Below are 21685 nucleotides of genomic sequence, written 5' to 3' on the forward strand. Positions count from 1 at the left end.
AAATTTTTCACCTGCCTTTTGCTTTTTACTCTGTTTTATTGCTTGTTTTATACTCTTATATTTACTGTACAGTGTCCTTGAGTGCCAAGAAAAGCGCCAATAAATAATAAAATGTATTATTATTATTATTATTATTATTATTATTATTAACTCTTTCCCCACCATTGACGAGATATTCCGTCAATTGCTTCCCAACGCTTCCCCGCCAATGACAAGATTTTCTGTCAGTCCGTGTTTTCACTGTTATACTGTAGTTGGAGCTGTTACGGATCATGTGAATTACTTTCCTTGGTCCAAAAACAAACAATTAAGCAGGTTTTTCGGAAAAATGATCGGAGCGACACGGAGACAATGACAGACGGGAGGAAGCTATGAGAGACATTTATAGTGGACATTCAAGGAGAACACAGACACGTAGACGTGGGACAAACAAAGGACATCTAGTCTGCATCTGTTAGACAGTGTGAGTTCAGATTCTGACTGTGTGTTTTTTACTCAAAATTCATTTTTTTCCTGAAAATGACCAATATTCAAATGTTTATATCTCATGAATGAATGAACATAGAATAAAATTGTTTTTTGTGTGTAAAAGTTGCAGTTCTGGTCTTTCTTTTGATATATTCAGTGTCCACATACTCCTAACACAACATTTTCAGTGAGCCTTCAAATATTAGTGAATATGCCCAAAAAGGCTGGCGCTGGCTAACAACCCACTGTAAAATGCTCAGGGTTATTATATCAGAAACAGAGAAAACTGAAGAAAAGGTGAGTTTTTCAGTCAAATCTATCATTAACTGAAAATAAACCAAGTGTGTCCATCCACTGTCATTGATCAAACTCCATAGGTTGTATTAGTGAATCAATGTTGTAGAACAGGGGTGTCAAACTCATTTTAGTTCAGGGTCCACATTCAGCCTAATATGATATAAAGTGGGCCAGACCACTAAAATAATATGAATAATAGGATAAGAACTTTTGAGTGAAAAAAGTAAATTCCATAACGGAATTGTTTACATCTGCGAATTGTACTTGAACATAATATGAACAAATATGAACAGTGTGAAAATTCATTAGTAAAATAAGTGCAGTGTTAACAATATTATGCCTTAGTTTATCATTTATATATGTGAATCACAACTTAAAGATCACAGTGGATCGACAAATACACAAAACATTAAATAACAGGCAGAATATTATTAAAATTCCACATACTTCTCTTAAGACATTTCAGATATTCACATTTTTTGTAAAAGGGCTAGTCTGTAAATGTAAACATTTTTGTGTAATTTTACTTTTTTTTTTACACTAAAACAAAGATACAAATTTACAGTTTTCATTATTTCTAGGTTATTATGATTAGGGCCATGTATTGGCAAGAATCTTCCGATACAAATCACAATACTAGGATCACGATGCAATATATCATGATATATCATGATACTGTTAAAAAGGCAATTTTTTGTTTGTTTGCTCATATTCTATTAGTTCATAACTAACATCATATCATTATTTTTGTGCAATCCCAACAAAGGACTTAACATCTGCCTCTCTCAGACAGTAAACAGTGCTTTTAGGATGATTGAAATAACCATTATTAAATAAAACAGTGTTAAATAATAAGAAATAAGATATAAACAATAAAGAAAAACAAAAAAGGCACCTCCGCCATATCTACATTTGAATAAATACCTAAAAATATAAATACAGTACTTTTTAATATTGATACAGTATTGTGAAATGAAATATCGCGATATATTGCAGAGCTGATATTTTCTAACACCCCTAATTCTGGTAGTATTTTACTGGTCTGTTCCATTTTAGATGAACTAACCTAAAAAGATTTGAACATGCTTGATTGTTAATATCTTCAGTGTAATTTTTGCATTTCACAAATTCATCCCAGGGGCCAGACTGAACTCTTTGGCGGGCCGGATTTGGCCCATGTTTGACACCTGTGTTGTAGAAGATGACAGTGTTTCCATGGTAACTACAGAGCCTCTGAACGTCCAAAAAGGTCATATCTGATGACTAAGAAAAGATGACAAACTACTATTATTTACATGTATTGATAGGATTACTGATTCAGAATTTATTACACATTTCAGATCAGTAGATGGTTTTGGTTGTCGGTGGCTGTTTGATTCTTTATGGGTTAAACTTTAAAAGTGCAGTCAATTTGTCATGATAGAGTCCATTTAGACTTTTCTGAGACTGTCCCATATTATGACGACACACATGTGCTCTGACACAGCAAACACTGTGGATTCACCAGACTGTGATCTGCATACTGTTACATCATGTTCAGTCGTCCTTTAGTTCATCTGGAACAATGCTGAAGGTGATACTATAGTATCTGATGGTCCCTGTTGGTCCTGCTCTAATAGTGAGTGGAGCTGATACACCAGTGGAAAAGCTGCAAATGTTGGTAACAATGACATCATTTCTGTGACTCATGGGTGTACAGTCTTTCTAATTTAAATTTTTCACAGTTTTTGACAATTCTGGACAGTTGAACAAGAAAGTGTGACATTGTTGACTCGTAAAATTATCCTTTAAAGCAGTCTTTCTCAAATGGGGGGTACATGAACCCCCAGGAAGAAGCCTAGGGGGTACTTGAAATGTTTTGGGAAAAATACATTAAATAAGTCATCATGTACTGAATACAAAATAAATAATGAAAATTAAAGATGAAATATAAAACACAATAAATACATTCGTATAATATAAATAAAAAAAATTGACTAAATATAAAATTGACATTCCTGATTTTTAAAAACTCAGAACCCCCCACACCGAAGCTTTGATAACATTTAAATAACATTTCTATTTTATATTATTCAAGATGAGTTTATTTGAGTAATTAAGTAATTATTTTTTGTTGATGAAAGATTCATTTATTTTTCTGACCAATGAAAGATGGCACTTTTCACGTTTATATGTTGCACACAACATTTACTAATAAAAATTTGTTATTTTAAATATATTTAAGTTAAATATATGTTGTTTGCTGACAAAGATTTGAAAAAACCCCCCCAAAAAACCTGACTCCTTTGGCACAGGAATACATTTTGCCTCATTTTTTTAATCAAAAATGCTGAAGTGAGAGTTGGGGGTTCTTGGCAAAAAAAAATATTTTTCAGGGGGTATTCCACTGTAAAAAGTTTGACAACCACTGCTCTAAAGAAACCAACTTTTTTTTTTCTTTTGCCATTGACTGTTGTATATTGCTTTTTTCTGAAATTCTAATTAAAATGTAAGAATAATAGACAAGATGGAGAAAATTACTTTCTACTTGCGAATCAAAGCAAGCGAATTTGAACAAAACTGGGTGAAATGGACGCTATTCAAAACTCAACTACATGATTTTTTCTGCCCCATCTTTCCTTCTTTGCCCCCCTTTTTTTGGTTGTTTGTTAATTTTGGATAATATTTCTTGTACATGTAATACACAAAACTAAATAAAGAGTTTAAAAAAATAATAATCATAATAATGTAAGAGTAATAGAGAGGCTATGACCATGGTGGTCCGCAATTATATTCTAATTAGAAAAAAAAAACACAAGTAAATTAAAAATCTAAAGAAGGAATAAAATAATTAACTTACTATCTCTCTAGTGATCAAACAATATTCTCTATTTGTCTGATATGTGTGGGATGCAGCTGATAAAATTGTCCCTTTCTTTTAAACCACATCTCTTCCTTGTGTTTTAAATGCGACTTCAGGGCGTCCACTGATAACCTGTGTGCTGATGAGGTTAAAATGATTAGTAGTACACAAGAGCAAGAGCAGGACCCCACCTTAACAATCGGGTAAATAAGACACAGCAGGTTACAGTGCATTAGCCTCAGGTCTTGGGGAGGTGACTATAAAATTAACCAGCCAAGCAAGGATAAATTATATTATTATGGTGCATTAACATCATCATCCAAGGAGAAAGTCCAATAACACTTTCCACTGGCACAGAGAAAGAAGACCATGAACAGGCACATAGCCAAAATCCTCCGGGGGACAAAACAACTGAGATGGATGGAGGTTGGAAACAACAGATAATGCAAAATATTTCAACGACCATAAATCTTTCTTTTCAAGCACTACTGTGATAGGCCTATTACTTTAGAGACCATTTCTGTGATAACACTTGTGCCATTCCTGCAAAAAAAAATAAAAAAATAAAAACATTTCTCCCAGTTCTCTGCAAACTTTTACAGAGTTTGGATGCAGGTGAAATTGCAGATCACGATGCTCTGCATGCTCGATTCTGTTATTGCTCCCTTCAGACCTTCACTCTCAGCCTGACTCAGGTGGGGAGTTTGCTGCAGAGGAGGGAATCTCTCGGGTTATTAAATGACAAGTGTTGATATGCAGGCGCTGGCTTGTCATTGTTTTTGAATGTCATTATTCTTCAAATCCTCTTCAAGTGTTTTCCAGACACATACATGACACTTAAATTGATAGGTTTCCAATGAACATCTGTGTCTTGTCACACAATTTGCAATTTCACAGAAGATGGTACAGTGTGATAAAGCCCGATTTCCATTTCAGTGGAATTACTGAGGGTATGAAAAAGGGGGTTTTCAGATTTTCATGAACTGTGGCGTATAAAGTTCTAGTTCAGGGGTGTCAAACTCATTTTAGTTCAGGGGCCACATTCAACCCAATTTGATCTCAAGTGGGCCGGACCAGTAAAATAATAACAGTGAAAAAAGGAAGATTATATTATGATCAGGTTTACATCTGCAAAGTTTCCTTAAAAATCTGAATAACACAAACAACTTGAATCGTCTTAAGAAAAACAAGTGCAATTTTAACAATATTATACCTCGGTTTCAGTTTATCGTTTACACATGTGCGTTACAATCGCAAAAAACATTTAGTAACAGGCAGAATATTGGTAAAATTAAATTTACTTTTCTTAAGACATTTCCATTTGTTCATATTTGTTCAGGTTATTCACATTTTTTTGTAAAAGTATAGTTTGGTACTGTAAAAATTTTCATGTAATTTTAGTTTTTTTACACCAAAAAAACAAAGAGAAAATTTGGGGTTGTCATTATTAATAGGTTACTATGATAATATTTTACTGGTTCTGACTCACTTGAAATCTAATTGGACTGTATATCCTTTTACCTGAAATAAAATGATTTTTACACTGTTGATTGTTAATATCTTCTGTGTAATTTTTGCATTTCACAAATTCATCCCGCGGGGCAGATTGGACCCTTTGGCGGGCCGGATTTGGCCCCCAGGCCGCATGTTTGACACCTGTGTTCTAAGTAGGAGAACACCTAATATGAACGACATTTCTTTTCTCAAAGGGCTGACATAGAGTCTGCTTCTGTCTCCCACGGTAACGGTCAATTAACAAAGGAATAACGGCATAAGGAGTGATTAAGTGGCCGATTATTCATTATCAAACTACACAGATCATGCCATCAAATTAACACTGGGATGTGACAATGGGACCTCTGTGAAGATGCATTTGACAAAAGGGATCAAAGAGATTCATTACAACCAGTTAGTGAAATGTTATAGAGCCTTTTTGGCACCGAGAATAAAGCAATGAAACTGCTGCCACATTTGGAAACTGAAGAGAAAGCAACTCAGGACTGAGCTTGTGAAAAGTTTCTGACGGGAAGCATTGAGGAAAAAAACAAAAAGACTGCCTTGGGAGACCCCTCAAAAAATGGCAGACAATGTTTTGTAATGGCCTGTTGTCCAAAGACAGCTCTGAGATTGTTACATTCTCTGAAGGCTTGTGTGGAAAATAGTGTTCGTTATGCTTTCTTTTTCTTTTTCCAGTCATGGCAGAGGCAAAGGTCTGGTGAAAGCAATGTCAGTCGGTCTGACTCAACAATTTTTAGTTGCACCCGAGGCTTAATAAAAATTTCCTTTAGAGATTTATGGCGCCCATAAGATGAAACCTAATGTCTTTGGTGACTTTGGTGATTGCCTGACTTTTTCCTCAAGCATCGCTGTGAGGTTAAAAAATGCAACCAATCGTTTGGTTTATAACCTAATAAATCTCACTATGCTTTGCTGCATTATTTATTTTTTTTATCGTTGAATATAAATAACTGTAAGCCTTAAAGTTTGCTCAAGACAATTTTATGTAATCCTTTATCATAACCAAGCGGATTTCAGTTATCATACCAATATCTTATACAATAATGTATTTTATCACAACATAAAAAAGAATATGTTAAGGCTGTAACATTCTGATACAAACTTCTCTGATCTAATTTGTACTTACCGGTAAAGACTAAAAGCTATGGAAAGACTAGAAAAAGCTGTACACTAAGACTTGGCTTTTTCCAGTAATATCAAAAATGAAGAACAGAAGGTTTTCCATCAAGGAGACATTAAAGGTTTTATTGTAATAAACAGGCTTCGGAGCACAAGGGTGGCAGCCTTTGAGGATCAGTCTTCCAGTTCATACAGCTGTGTGTGTGTGTGAAGGAAAGCTAATGGTTTGTGCTCCCTTTAATGGCTTGTTTCGTTGCACACAGCTCATACATTTTAGTTCAGTGTCTCAGCCTTTTAATGGGATAATGTTATACACAACCTGCACTTGCAACACAACCTTGGATCACGATGTTTTTCGTTTAATTATGTGTTAAACCTGCAACTCCGCAACGCGTTTGGCCTTGTGATGCCCAAGTTACAAAAGTGTTTTCTACAAATGTACAAACTGTCCAAATGTTTTAGTGGTTCCCCAGTTTGTGATTCAGCCCACTGTAGTTTCTGTATGAAATATGTGAGCATACAGGGTGGGGAAGCAAAATTTACAATATTTTGAGGCAGGGATTGAAAGACAGTGTATGACCAGTTAGTTTATTGAAAGTCATGAGAATTTATTTGCCACAAGAAAATTGACATAATAGAAAATGTTTTTATTCTTTGTGTCCTCCTTCTTTCTCAATAACTGCCTTCACACGCTTCCCGAAACTTGCGCAAGTGTTCCTCAAATATTCGGGTGACAACTTCTCCCAATCTTCTTTAATAGTATCTTCCAGACTTTCTCGTAATAGTTTTGCTCATAGTCATTCTCTTCTTTACATTATAAACAGTCTTTATGGACACTCCAACTATTTTTGAAATCTCCTTTGGTGTGACGAGTACATTCAGCAAATCACACACTCTTTGACGTTTGCTTTCCTGATTACTCATATGGGCAAAAGTTTCTGAAAAGGTATGGATAATAGTGTTAGGTATGATTATGACATCAATATATGTTTGGTTTCAAAACAACTGACGTAGTGCCTGCTGAGAAAAAACAACTAAATGTTCATTGTAAATTTTGCTTCCCCACCTTGTATGTGTTGTTCTGTCCACACACAGGTCTATTTATTACATTGCTGTGCAGAGTGGTGGCGCAAAGTTTTACCTTTTTTCATCTCTGTACCATTCAAACTCTGGTTTAGGCACGGCGTTGGCATCACACTGCAGCATCCCCAGGCGGCCCACCGGAGTCTCAGAGCTCTGAGTCTTCTGTATTGTCGGAGGGTCTGTGGAGTTACACAGTGCTGACATCAGGTACATTCTCACATCAATACTCATGCATGTTTAAATAACGTCCCCCAGAACTAGGCCGACACAAGAGCCACCTATTGTCGTCTTTTTTTTTTTTTTTTTTTTTTTTTCTTTCTCTGAAATCACTTTCTCTTTGAAAGTGAATTTCTCTTATCATTGTGAGTTAAACTCAAGACTAAAAGCAGAGCCTTTTCGTTGCCTGGCATTGATCTTTATTGAAACCAACTGACAAAAACAATCCATGAAAGACATCAGATGAGCCACCTTTCTAGTGTCCAATTTGATTCCAGTTGTAATCCTCTACACCTCAAGGACATACGTATATGAGGATGATGTAGAGCTGGGCTGAAAAGCACCAATGTTAAATACATTTTTTTTTTTTTTTTTTACCACTGATCACACACAGTCTGTAACTTCTGGAAATATTGCAATATAGTCAGAAATATCCATTACTTTAAGTGGATGAATTTACATTTTCAACTTGGGATTGGTAGATGACTAAGAAATGATGGAATATAGATAACTTAATCATTTACTTTCGGCATTCAGACTGAATTGCCGACTGGGCAAACAGCCACCCATGAATAGTCCAAATCAAAGTGAATTCTTTACCTACTCTTGAGTCGCAGTGTCTCTGTGTTAACTGTTCTATCTGGGACAAGCAATGTATGCATTACATTCGTCTGATCTAACATGGACCCAACTGACAAGCTGTAATTAGACGTTCTTATTCTGAGATGCTAAGTGTCTGCTAAATGATGTGTGTTACGGCAGGATTTCCATAGAAATGACAGTTGCAATCAAAGATACCTGGATTCATCTTAACAACACTGAAGGGTGCTCCAAAACTTTCAAGATACAGCCTTCGCTCTGCCACATGCTATATTTATATGTCATATGTTCCCACCATAACTCCAATCTTGACTTTTATATGCTTTTATCTGTAGAGTGTATCATCTTGTGAAATGTGTGACATGAAATGTGATGAGAATATTGCACAGGGTTCAGGTTGGAATATAGCGTGTGCTGCAGTCTGCCATTACTTACAGTTGACAACCACATTGACATATTTGACATCTGGTGTGGCGACGTCATTGCTGGCCTTGCATTCATAACGACCTGCTTGGTTTCGCATGATGCCTATTATATCGAGGTACTCTTCTCCATCCAGTGGCTCTGCTGCAGAGAGAGAAAGAGAAAGAAAGAGAAGGAGAAAGAGAAAGAGAGACAAGGTGATTTTAGCTCCTATATCAACACTGCTAATCAGTGGCAGCTGCTCGTCTTTCAGACAGGGGAAGCTCATTGTACATGAAAAAAATGTCAAGTTATTTAAACATAAATTCGGCCCTCTGTTCCTTTTTAAGAAAATGGTCAGTGACCTTATTGTACCAACTAAACAAGAAAACATTGAAATTATGTTAAATTGAAACAAGGAAGTACAATGAGTGTGTTTTATTTACAGTGCAAGAAATGAACAAGTAATTTCGTAGTGTTTTCTCTCCCGATTTCACAAGCAGAATGTGCAACTGAACTCTGTCAAGTGAAGGAGTAGATCTCAAAATAGCTGTCAGTCAAATGGGATTCAGCCTTTCGACTGATCCTCCAATCAGCACGTGGAATCCCGGCGTCCAGCCCAGCCGAGCTCCGCCCACAGCTCCATTCACCCCTAGAGACGCCGAGCATCCGGGGGCGAGACAACATCGTGGCATTTATCAAATTACCGTCCAGTTTTGAGGCAATGAAAAAAACTGTTCCACTCAGTCCCATTGAAGTGCATGGACGCCGGGCTTCTATGGGCAAATGCACTGAGCAGAGATCGTATGAGAAAACAGCACAACGGGAATGTATGAAAAGTGAACAACATCGAGTCTGTTGGTTTGTGATAAAGCTGATTCTGAATGAACTCGTCTGTGAGGTGAGCGTGTTCTAACACATTTGTAGTCAATGAAATGTCAACACAACCGTACATATTTAATCATTTAACCCTTTCATGCACAAATTATGAGAACCTTAATCAATTTTTTTTTCCTGAGTGTTTTTATTCCTCTTTAGGCATGAAAAAAACAATGCGATTGAAAATTTTCTTCTGAAAAATAAATGTAAAAAATACCAAAATTAAAAAAATAAACAAATAAATTAAAACAATAATAATAATAATAATAATAATAATAATAATAATAATAATAATAATAATAATGAACAAAAAAAATCTTATGAACCTATTTTTCATGAAGTTGCAAAAATGTCCACTCAGCTGGACACCACACATTTAATTTATGATGCACAGAAATATGCATTTACTGATGAATTGTGTGAAAACTATGGAGAGGGCTTGTGATTCTGGGGGTTTATGCTCAGGAGAGATCTACATAATATTACCAATTCATGTCAGAAAAGATATGTAGTGTCTTAAAATTTTAATAAAGATATGTGTAAAAAAAAAAAACAAAAAAAAAAATCCATGAATATACAAGAGAACAGCTGTAGAATAGCTGTCCACTGTAGTGACCAGTATCCATGAAAGGGTTAATTTTTGTAATTTTAGGGGAAACAAAGCTTCCCTTGCAGTCTATGAGAAATCGCCTCTGCTGCTAATGTATTTTTCACCATGCACATATATTCATACATTTCATGCACATCCACTGCCTCCAGTGTAACAGCAGATCTTCCTTCTGCTACCTGAATCTGGTTCTCATTCATTCTCATACTTTATTTTTCTTGCTCACATTCTCTGGTGGTGATTGAATCTTCAAGTTCTTGAAACATGTTCATAACTTTCTATTGGACTATGTGAGGTGTGAATATTTTAATTCCTCAAGGAGGGGAAAAAAAAGTTGTAAAGGCGTTGCGCTCTTAAGGTGAGGTCAGGCCGCTCCACACAAGCTCTCATAAAACACAGTTGGAAATGTAATGAAAATTTCAGCAAAGTTTAAAATACTTTCATATGATTCTTTAGAGCAGCAGAGAGAGCTGGTCTAGATCACAGAATGACTGACCCACATTTACACCCTACATTTTCATATTTGTTCCATGAAGATGTATTAAATTATTCCCAGTAGTCCATTTTCTTTATTTCGTAGCTTTTCTGTGGGTTGCGCTGCTTCCAGTAGTGGATGTGTACATTAGAGCATTTGTCCAATCATATATCACCCTCATGTGTTACTGAGCTCAAACAAATCTGCCTTGAGGCTCAGAATCAACAGTGGAGCATCTGGAGCTTCAAGATAATGGTAATGAACCTGTTGCTTTAACCAATCAGAATTTATATTGGCCACACAGGGGCGAGCTAAGAGATGTACAATAAGGTTGGTATTTTCAAGTCATTTGATTGGACGGTCAAACTAGTCAGAGAAATCTCAGCAAACAAACTAAGATAAAACATATTGATTAAGATTTAGTTGCTGTTTTCCCAACAAACAGTGGAGAAGAAATGAATTTGGTCACAGACATACTAAAAAATAAACAGTAGTTTTGATGAGTATAATGTGTTTTATTAACTTTTTTTTTTTTTTTTTTTTTTTAACCATTGTATTCAGTAAATATGAATGATTGTGCTTGAGTTGATATACATGGTGCAGCTGCTCGGTTTCTTGTAATGGTATTAATTCTTACTATGTTAGATACCTGTGCGTGATGCAACACCCTGTAATACATATTATGTGCAGTACTGATAGTATAGTATGGATATTAACCCATGAAGGCCCAATGCTACATTTGTGGCAAGTTCCAAATGAATTTTTCTTCATTTTTAACTATTTTTAAGTGATTTATCACCATTAATGATAATACTATCCTTTGTGTTTAGCATGTTTCAGTGTAAATCATGTATTTTTTAATATTTATTTCACTGATCATGTAGATGTTCACAAAAACTCAACCAATTCAAAGGTAATTATATTAAAATGGAGAAAAACTGAAGAAAAATTTACTTTTTCAACAAAATATATCAGTAACTGAATGTAAAAACAAGTGTGTCCATGCACTGTCATTGATCCAACTGGTGAATCAATGTGTTTCCACGTTCACTACAAAGCCTCCGAACATCCAAATGGGTCATATTTGATGACGATGAAAAGATGGCAAACTGCATTTTACACTAATTATTTACATGTATTGATAGAATTAGTGGATCAACAGGTATTTAATAGTTTAGATCACTAGATGGTTTTGGCTGCTGGTGGCTGTTTGGGTTTTTATGGGTTAAAAGGTGGATTAAGTCAGCCAATCAGCTGAAGAGACAGTCCTTCATTATCCATAACCGTTTAGACTACAATAGAAAGTGGACAAATGCTTCCAGTGCATTATAAGTGATCAGGTAGGAATGCATCCTGAGTGTGTTCACATTTTGCATCAGAAACGTCCACATGCGATAGCCGCTGAAGCACGATAGGAGCAACATTGTCAAATTCTTATAACAAGACAAAAATGTAGCAATCGTAGCTACAAAAATCTCACTGTATACTTACGCATCACTGTTCTCACTGCACCTCTTTATATCATCACAGAACACTTGAAAACAGAAATTTGGATTCGGAAATGTATTTACATCCTGCAAATAAAACTGAGATAAAATGCAGATTTGCAATTAAGCCGCGACGCAAATCTCTAAATGTCGTTGAGAGATAGAGATTTAGAGTAACTGGACTCTACAACGAAACGCGCATTTAATATTTAACAACTTGTTAAGCTGACTTTTAGCTGTCTGAAAGCTTCAATTAGCAAAGGAATAATATCTGCAAATGTCAGACAATATAACAGTACAGAGAGCAAGAAAACCAGAGAGACACTGTGAGAGATATCTGACTAATTGTTTAATGAGCAATCCAGTTAATTAGCCATGTAAAGAACACAGACTTTCTGTGTCTCATTATGAAAAAATGTGTTATGTCTTATTACAGATCTCTGGGTGGGTCAGGAGGAGCCAAAGGCAAGTTTGTGATGTGCTGCCATTTTAAATTGCATTTCACATGTCACATCTAAAGATAACATTAGTGTGATTAGACTAAATAATAACTCAGTTTATTTATTCAGAACAAGTGAACGCGTGCAAATTCATTTGACACAATTAGATAATTCATACACTGTGCATGTTTTACATCATCAAGAGAACTGTTAGCAACAACTATTCTGGGTACATATCAACCTGATGGAAAGTGAAATGATTGGAAATCGCAATAACTTAATAAGAAATCATCTGTTTGTGCCCCGTTTGCCAGCAGAGAAGATCTCAGGGAATTTCTCAGAAAGATACAATTATCTGCACTGAATGAGGAAGGCAGTCTCTAAGGACCTGGCAAATGTAATAACTGCAATAACATCGACTGATACTTCCCTTAATGTAGGTAAATAAGCGATGGATTCTGGGCAGTAGAAATAAACTGCACAGAGGAGATATCAGGGGTGGGGGTGGGGTGAAATTGCACTGTTTGTAAAAAAAAAAAAAAAAAACAGTAAATGTCAGTAGTCACGGTCGTGGGTAAGTTCATGCTCATGTTCCGACTGAGGGGCTGCGGGCTATGGGAGACTCAAACGGCATGGCCTGAGAAATGAAGCGGCAACTTTAGGGACTATGATATGGGACGGCTGAAAACAGTTGTTCTGCTTTGGTGAACACACATAAACACTGTGCCATTTCAAGCTACAAAACCAGGTAACAACATCCCAGGAACATCATTATGACTGTTACACATGCCTGCAGCTCAGATGGGTCTCAGTGTTTGAAAGAGGAAGGAAAATATCCAAATGAGCCCTATCAAGTACATGACAGAGATGGAGGTCAACTGATCTGGTATTATTTTATGTTGATTGAAAGATCAGTAGGACCGTGATTAAAGTTGAAACCAGATCATATTCCACTCTCCCCCGGACAAACTGACAGGGTAACGTGATTCGAGAGGCGTGATTGAAACTCTGTTGCCATGGAAATTCGATTGAAGCTCAATCTCTTCTTCAGCACTTTGGTCTGGTGCTGGATAAAGAGACGGTGGAAACCAGGTGACTGCGAAGATCAAAGAACTGAGGAAGACAGACCCGAAGAGAAAAGAGAATGGAAATGAGAGAGACGAGAGATGAGAGGAAGCCGCTGCACTAGTCGTTTAAGTGAAGCAATTAACCGTCAGTAATCGCACCTGGTGTGTATACAGAGCAGCTCCATCATGAAAGATAAATGGAACTTGATGCATTGTATGAAGAAACAATTAATTACAAAGCAACGTTTCACGCATCTTGGTCCGCACACACAGGAGAAAAGGAGAGTACCACCTCATGCGCATGATCGGCACACTTCACATGTTATCTATTAAATGAAGTGTGATGAAGACTGATTGGATAAAATCTTGTCATGTGGGAATTCATTAGAGTAGGTACAGTATATGTGTGCATCACTGTGCCGGCAGAGGCAGAGTCTTTATAGTGACTGTGAAGCATAGATGCATCAATTGGGGTGAAGACACATTTCCTTGAAGGTTTCTGGGGAGCAGTGAGAGTGGTGAATGATTCAAAGTGTGCACATTAGAAAAGCTCCATGAATCCTGACATTACACTATATCATCACATTTCTATGCTAATCTGGTGAATGGGGGAGAGTGTGTGTGACAGAGAGGAAAAGACTACATTAAGTACGGACAGGACAAGGATTGTGCGTCATATTTTATACACTACCTAGCAAAAAAAAAAAAAAAAAAAAAAAAAAAAAAAAAAGAGAAAAATCCTCCTCACCTGGATTTAACTAATAAGAACTCAGTGTTACTTTTGTGGCAGTTCCCAAATGAATTTTTCTCCATATTTTACTTACCTTTAAGTGATTTATCACCATGTATTGTAATGTTATTTTCTGTACTTTTTCCAGTGAAAATCAGGTATTTTACAACATTTAATTTACTAATCGTGTAGATATTCATAAAAGCTCAGAGTAAAGTTTAGGATTATTATATCAGAAACAGAGAAAACTGAAGAAAAACTGTCATTGATCCAACTCCATGGGTTTTACTGGTGAATCAGTGTTGTAGAAGATGACGGTGTTTCCATGGTAACTACAGAGCCTCTGAACATCCAAATGGGTCACATCTGATGACCATGAAAGGGTGACAAACTGCATTTTACCTAAATTATTTACACCTATTGATAGGATTAGTGGATCAACAAGTAATAAACAGTTACATCAGTGGATGGTTTAGGTACACTGTAAAAAAAAAAAAAAAAAATCTGTAATTTAACAGAATTTTCACTGTTTATTTTACAGATTTTTCCTGTATTTTTAAGATACAGGAAAATATCAATGAAATAACAAAAACAGACTGGGATTTTACACGTCAAATGTAAAACAACATGAAAAAACTGTAACTGTGAATAACCATAAAATTTCCATTTTTTTAAAAGATTTTTTTTCTTTTTTCACAGAAAAATACAGTTAAAATACATTCACAAATGTATCATAATTTCACAAATATTTTTTTTTTCTATTTATGAGATTAAACTGTTAATTTAAAGGATAACACTGTAAAAAAAAAAAAAAAAATTAAAACCAGATAAAATTACTGACAATTAACTGTTTAAAAAGTATTTATTATGTGAGTTTAACAAGACTTGTTTGTTAACTGACAAATATCTTGTGTAATTATGGGAGGTTTCACAACAAAAATGTTGAATGTATGTATTTTTGTGAATGTATAACATCTATAAGCACTGCTAAACTGTCAAAATACAGTTTTTAACAGTGGATTGTACGACTTAGTCTCATTGAAAATTATATATATATATATATATATATATATATATATATATATATATATATATATATATGTGTGTAATTTGATTGTTTTAATACATGAAAATATTCTATATTAAACATTAAAAAGTAAAAAAAAAAAAAAAAAAGCAAAATCTCATGTAAAGTTAGGGCAAAAAACTGTATTTTAGTTATGGAAAATTACCGTATTTTTATGAGATGGTTATTTTCCGTTATTTTACAGTATTTTTTTGGCACCCCTGCTGCCAGAATATTACTTTTTTACGGGTTTTTTTTACAGTGTAGATGGTGGATGTTTGGGTGTTCATGGGTTAACTGCACAAAAAATAACAGCCTTCCAATAGGTAGTTACTGAATTAATGAACATGTATCAGCTGCAGCAAGTTATTTAACCCATAAAGACCCAAAGTGGTGATCAAGACCATTGAGTGTTGTAAAATGTTTAACATCTATTTATCCACTAAGCCTATTAATCCATGTAAATAATTGATGTAAAATGCAGTTCGTCATCTTTTCATGGTCATCAAACATGACCCGTTTGGATGTTCAGACACTCCGTAGTGAACATGGAAACACTGCCATCTTCTGCAACATTGATTCACCAGTAAAACCCATGGAGTTGGATCAATGACAGTGGATGGAGATGCTTTTATGTTCCGTTAACCCTATAAAGCCTGAATCATTAAATCATTGACAGAAAATTCCAGTTCTTTGAAACTGGAGAATTTATTGGTCCTTCTGAACAACCAAAAACTTTTTTTTTCCCAAATATCAACTTCCATTTTGTATCATATTTGATACATTGGGTCTCAATGCTCAAATATTATTATTTTTGAACAAACAAAAACATAGTGTAACACAAACATGTCTAACAAATTGGTAATTCCTTTTCAAAATTGCGAAAGTTCTGCCTCCTTCCTCATTAATGGTACTCTTGTTGTGTCACTGGAAAGGCCTCTGGTGAACGAATTCCTTCCCCCGGTGGATTATCTATGTATTGCATGTATCTAATTGTATACATCAGGTTTTTCAAGAAAAAAAATATCACATTGATCATGTAGAGGACTTCAAAACTCATGTATCAAATATGATACGTTTGGCGTTATAGGGTTAATGATATATTTCACTGAAAAAGTCACTTTTTCTTCAGTGTTTTCCGTTTTGATATAATAACCTATGAATTTACGCTGAGCTTTTCTACACGATCAGTGAATTAAATATAGGAAAATACATGATTTATACTGAAAAAACTCAAATATAATATAATATTACAATAAATGGTGATAAAACACTTAAAATAGGATAAATATACAGAAAAATTCATTTGGGAACTGCCACAAAAGTAGCACTGGGTCTTTATGGATGTAAAATCAAAATAATTAATAATTTCCCTAAGATGTACCTGAAGTACTGAGCTCATTGTGAACATGTGAGGAGTACAAAGTAATGATGTTTGTGTTAAAATGTAGGAAGCAAATGTAAAAGTGCAGAAACCTGTTAAATCTACTTTGGTTTAATTTGTTCCCAGTTGTGGTTTTGTGTTAACTCTCACTAACTTTTGTGTTACCCTGCTGTATATGCTGTTAATTGAGCTTTGATAACAACAGTGCGGTGTAATACTGAGTCTTACAAATCACTGTAATCTTTTAGCATTATTTAAGCATTTCTTAAAGTTGCAGTTGACAGAAATCATGAAGGAAAAAAAAAACATCAGACTATGAAAATGGTTATTTTACTGAACTAAGGATTATTGCAGTAGATCCTGACTGAACTTAATGAAGAGATTAAAGACAACATTGCATATTTTACCACCTACTTCTCTGAAAACACCTACAATTAGTCAAAACATTCTCAAAATCTAGTATAATGTTTCCTTCAACCTGTAATTAAAAAAAAACAAAAACAAAAAAAACAAAACTGCAGCAGTATTTAGTATTTAACTGATTTACATGTTTTTGGACTTTGTCTTCTTTGGAGATATAATGTACTGAATCTTCCATACTTGGTAAAATGGATTACATGTATAGTTTTAGATCCATTTATAGAACAGATTTATAAATCTTACAGTCGGAGGAATGTGAAAAGGGAATGTTTTCTAATGTACAGATAGTGGAAGTGGAAGTACAATTATAGACTAAAGCCGCAAGATGCTAGTCTGCATGTCCTGGGGCACAGATAAGGGGGGGTAAACATGACAAATTCATGGGGCCCAGCATTTGTGGGGGGTTCATAGAGCAGTGGAGGGGGTCCAGTGGGTACAGGCTAGAAGTTGTGAAAATTTCATGCAAAATCTGCTGTATAAGAGAGGCATAGAAGTCAGGAGTCGGACATGGAAAGTATGTAAAGTTTCAGTTTTGTTTTTATGCTAGTGTAAGTGACGTTATATGTGGACCGCCCCCCCAAATACATACCCACCCCACTCCTCCGACAGATCAACAAGATGCTAAATTTTATGAGAAGGGTCCACGTTTACCTTTCATGGGGCCCACAATTGGTAGCGGTGCCCCTGTGCATGTCTAATCATGTCATGGCCTTGGGGGTCTTCAAAGGAGACCAGAGACTGGGCCTTTTCGGGAATTTTGTCGCAAAGTGCATTGTGGGAAATGAAAGTGGTTTCTCACAGATTCAACAAGAAAGCGAGCCTGATCACTACAATGTAAAATTATACAGTCTACTAGTTTTGTTTAAAAGCAGGGGTGTCAAACTCATTTTCTTTCGGGGGCCACATTCAGCCCAAATTAATGTGGAGTGGGTCGGACCAGTACAATAACAGCATGATAGCCAATAAATAATGACAACTCCAAATTGTTTTAGTGCAAAAAATAACGTTCAATTATGCCAATATTTACATTTACAAACTACCCAAACAAAAATGATGTGAATAACCTGAAAAAAACAGAATTTGTTAAGAAATAAAAGTACAATTTTAACAATATTATGCCTGGACTTACCATTTATACATATGCACAAAAACATTTAGTAACAGGCAGAACATTTTTAAAATTTCACTTAATTTTCTTCATTTCTTCAATTTGTTCAACTTATTCACATGTTATTGTTAAAGGATAGTTTGTTAATGCAAACATTTTCATAATTTAATGTTTTTTTGCACAAAATCAAAGAGAAAAAAATTGGTGTTATCATGATTTATAGGTTATTATAATATTATTTTTGAGTTTGATGCCCAAACTTGCACTTTGCAAATTCATCCCACTGGCCGGATTGGACCCTTTGGCGGGCCAGTTTTGGCCCCTGGGCCACATGTTTGACACCTGTGTCTTAACACATTTCTAGTTTTTCTTATTTTTTTCTGAAAGGCTAGTTTGTAAATGTACACATTTTCATGTAATTTCACTGTTTTTTTACACTAAAACAGAGGGAAAAAAATTGGAATTGTCATTATTTGTAGGTTTTTATGGTAGTATTTTACTGATCTGACCCACTTGAGACTAAAGTAGGGCTTTAAGTATGGGCCCTAAAGTAAAATGATTGACTGCTGATATCTTGAGTGTAATTTTTTCATTTCACAAATTCATATCACGGGCTGGATTGGACCCTTTGGCGGGCTGGATTTGGCCCCCGGGCCGCATGTTTGACACCTGTGTTTTAAAGAATGAATAGAGACAGTGAAATTGCTGCTGTGTGGAATTCCCATTCCCACAATGCACTTCGCAACAAAATTCCCGAAAAGGCCCAGCTGATGTTTCGGATTCTTATGTAAACAAGCGGACTGTGTTTATGATGGAGTCATCTTCAAAGTCGTTCACCATGAGGGAAGTGATTCAGATGCACAAGCATGGAAGCATTAATGGATTTGTGATAATTAAGGTATCACTTGGATTTGACAAATTTGAAAAAAAAAAAAAACAAAAAACATTTGTGATGAAAGTCATACGCTGCTTTAAACTAATCATCAACAGTGAAACCAATCAGAGCAGAATCTTTTGCCTTTAGTCTTGCAACTTTGATACCTCTTCCTTAATTAATAGAAGGCGACATGGTGGTGCAGTGGTTAGCAGTGTCATTTCACAGCAGGGAGAATGTATGTCTGCGTGGGTTCTGTCGATGGGCTCCGGCTTCTTCTGACATCCAAACACATGCAGGTTAAATCACCCAAAGGTGGGAACATGAGAGTGAATGGTTGTGTGGTTCATCTGTAGATATTTATGTATTTATTTATTTATTTAAAACGTGCAAATAAACAAAATAAAACAAAACAAAGCAAATTAAGACATAAACAAAATAAGATTTAAATGAACAGAATCTTTCTTCAAACACATACAAGTCTGAATTTTGCGTGGGTGAAAAGGAGTAGGAAGAAGTATAAACTTATTTACTACTTATTTCCTACCCCCTACAATAATCAAACAATACAATTTTCTTAATTTTAGCATAGAACCACAACAAATACTTAATGCAGTAATTGAATTATACACAACAAAATGTTCATGGCAGTACAGTCATACAAACAGACTCAACAATTCAACAATTTTCTTCAATAAATACAGCAGATTTATCAATACAACATTACCCATAAACAAACAGGCCCTTATCAACCCTTTCATGCATAGTGGTCACTACAGTGGACAGCTATTCTACAGTTGTTCGCTTGTATATTCATGGGTTTTGTTGTTTTAGTTCCATATCAGCCAACACAGTGGACACTTGTACATCATCCCATAAACTGCAATTCATCCCATTATTGTAACTTCGCTGTTCTTGATAAACCTGATCTGCACTAACATGTTTAAGTGTAAATCAATTGTTATTTGTTAGACAAAAAGTTTTTTTTTTTTTTTTTTTTTTTTACATATTACCTCCATGAAGTGAGTAATAACTAGCAGTAGAATATGTTAAAATGTGAGAAAACATCAGATTAGTAGGATTTAAAATCTTTTCATTTGTTTTTATCCCACTTTCTGATATTGGGTTTTAAACATGTTTCTTTACATCAAAAATTAAACGCATGGACATTTTTGTAACTTCATTAAAAAAAACTCAATTGCTTTTTTTTTCATGCCTAAGGGGGGATAAAAACAAGAAGAAAGAAACAAATCTTGACTATGGTTGTCATAATTCGTGCATGAAAGGGTTAAATACTGTACCTCTCAAAAATCAATTCTTTATATCTTTTTTTTAAACTGAATTATGTTAGATATTTTAGCCCTGAGAGTAACTGTACCCTACCCTCACCTATGTGTAACCGGGACACCAAGAGGTTCAGAAAATGAATAAATGAATAATAATAATAATAATAGAATTTCACATTTTAACCCAGTACAGTATCTTTACAACTACAGCAAACTCACACTTTGGACTTAATTCTTGTTTCTTAGTGACTCAAATCAGGTGTATTTTCACTACTTTTTACTCTGCATTTTGCTTATAGACCAGTGTTTCCTGTCACACAACTTGAATTTCAATGCTGGAAGGTAATTATGGAAGTTTTGCCCAGTGTCAGTGGAAGGTATTACCCACTGACGCTTTAATTTACTCAATGGCTTATTTCACAATCTGAGGGCTGAAGGCTTTCTCTCTCTCTCTCTCACACTCTCTCTCTCAAACTCACACACATGCACGCACACACACACTTGCAGACACACCCTCTTCCACCTATGTATGTTTCGAACGCAGGCCAGAGTTTGAACCCTGACAAAACCTGCAGCATTAGTTGAATGTCTTTTGATTACATTTCCATGTTGCAACTATTTTTTCTCAAACTTTTCTCCAGGTATGCTTGGATTGGGGGCACACAAGTGTCACTAGCCTTGAGCTACTCTAACAATAGAATTCACAACCAGGAGCACATAGGGAATAGGTGGCAATATACACTGTCTATTTTATATTCTGTGTGGATAGCACTGTCTGGAATAGAAACCTATGGTCCAAGAAACTGTTTTCGACAACAAAAATGTGGAATATCTACTTTACCTGCACATAATTCACATAGTGTTCATCTGTTTATGTATTAAAAATATAAATGTTCTTCCTTATGTCATTGCAGAAGTAATTTGTAATGAGTTCTGCAGAGGAAGCTTATACAAGTTATAAATGCACACCCTAAAACTGAATTACCTTTACTTGGTCTGCTTGGTAATTGGAGATAATTTCTTCTTAGGAAGCATATTTGGGAGGTGTGAGAAGGAGAAGCTGTGATGTGGGAGTTTACTGTAAGGCACAGGTGTCAAACATGTGGCCCGGGGGCCAAAACCAGCCCACCAAAGGGTCCAATCCGGCCCGTGGGATGAATTTGTGAAATGCAAAAATTACACTGAAGATATTAACAATAAAGGATGTTAAAATCATTTTAGGTCGATTTAATCTAAAGTGTGTCAGTACAATACTATCATAATAACCTATAAATAATGAAAACTGCAAATTTTTGTCTTTGTATTACTTTCAAAAAA

At 35.3% G+C, this 21685-nt stretch overlaps 1 protein-coding gene across 1 annotated transcript in view; it reads right to left on the minus strand.

The window, feature by feature from the left end:
- Positions 1-21685, minus strand: part of lsamp (limbic system associated membrane protein) — a 477058-nt gene that overhangs the window by 19143 nt on the left and 436230 nt on the right. Inside the window, exons 5-6 of the mRNA XM_030151629.1 lie at positions 8579-8710; positions 7386-7506 (exon numbers count right to left, since the gene is read on the minus strand). Coding sequence (XP_030007489.1) covers positions 7386-7506; positions 8579-8710 — 253 coding nt within the window. The remainder of the gene's footprint in view (positions 1-7385; positions 7507-8578; positions 8711-21685) is intronic.

The sequence above is a fragment of the Sphaeramia orbicularis genome, chromosome 13 (genome assembly GCF_902148855.1).
Source record: "Sphaeramia orbicularis chromosome 13, fSphaOr1.1, whole genome shotgun sequence".
NCBI classification, from domain to species: Eukaryota; Metazoa; Chordata; class Actinopteri; order Kurtiformes; family Apogonidae; genus Sphaeramia; species Sphaeramia orbicularis.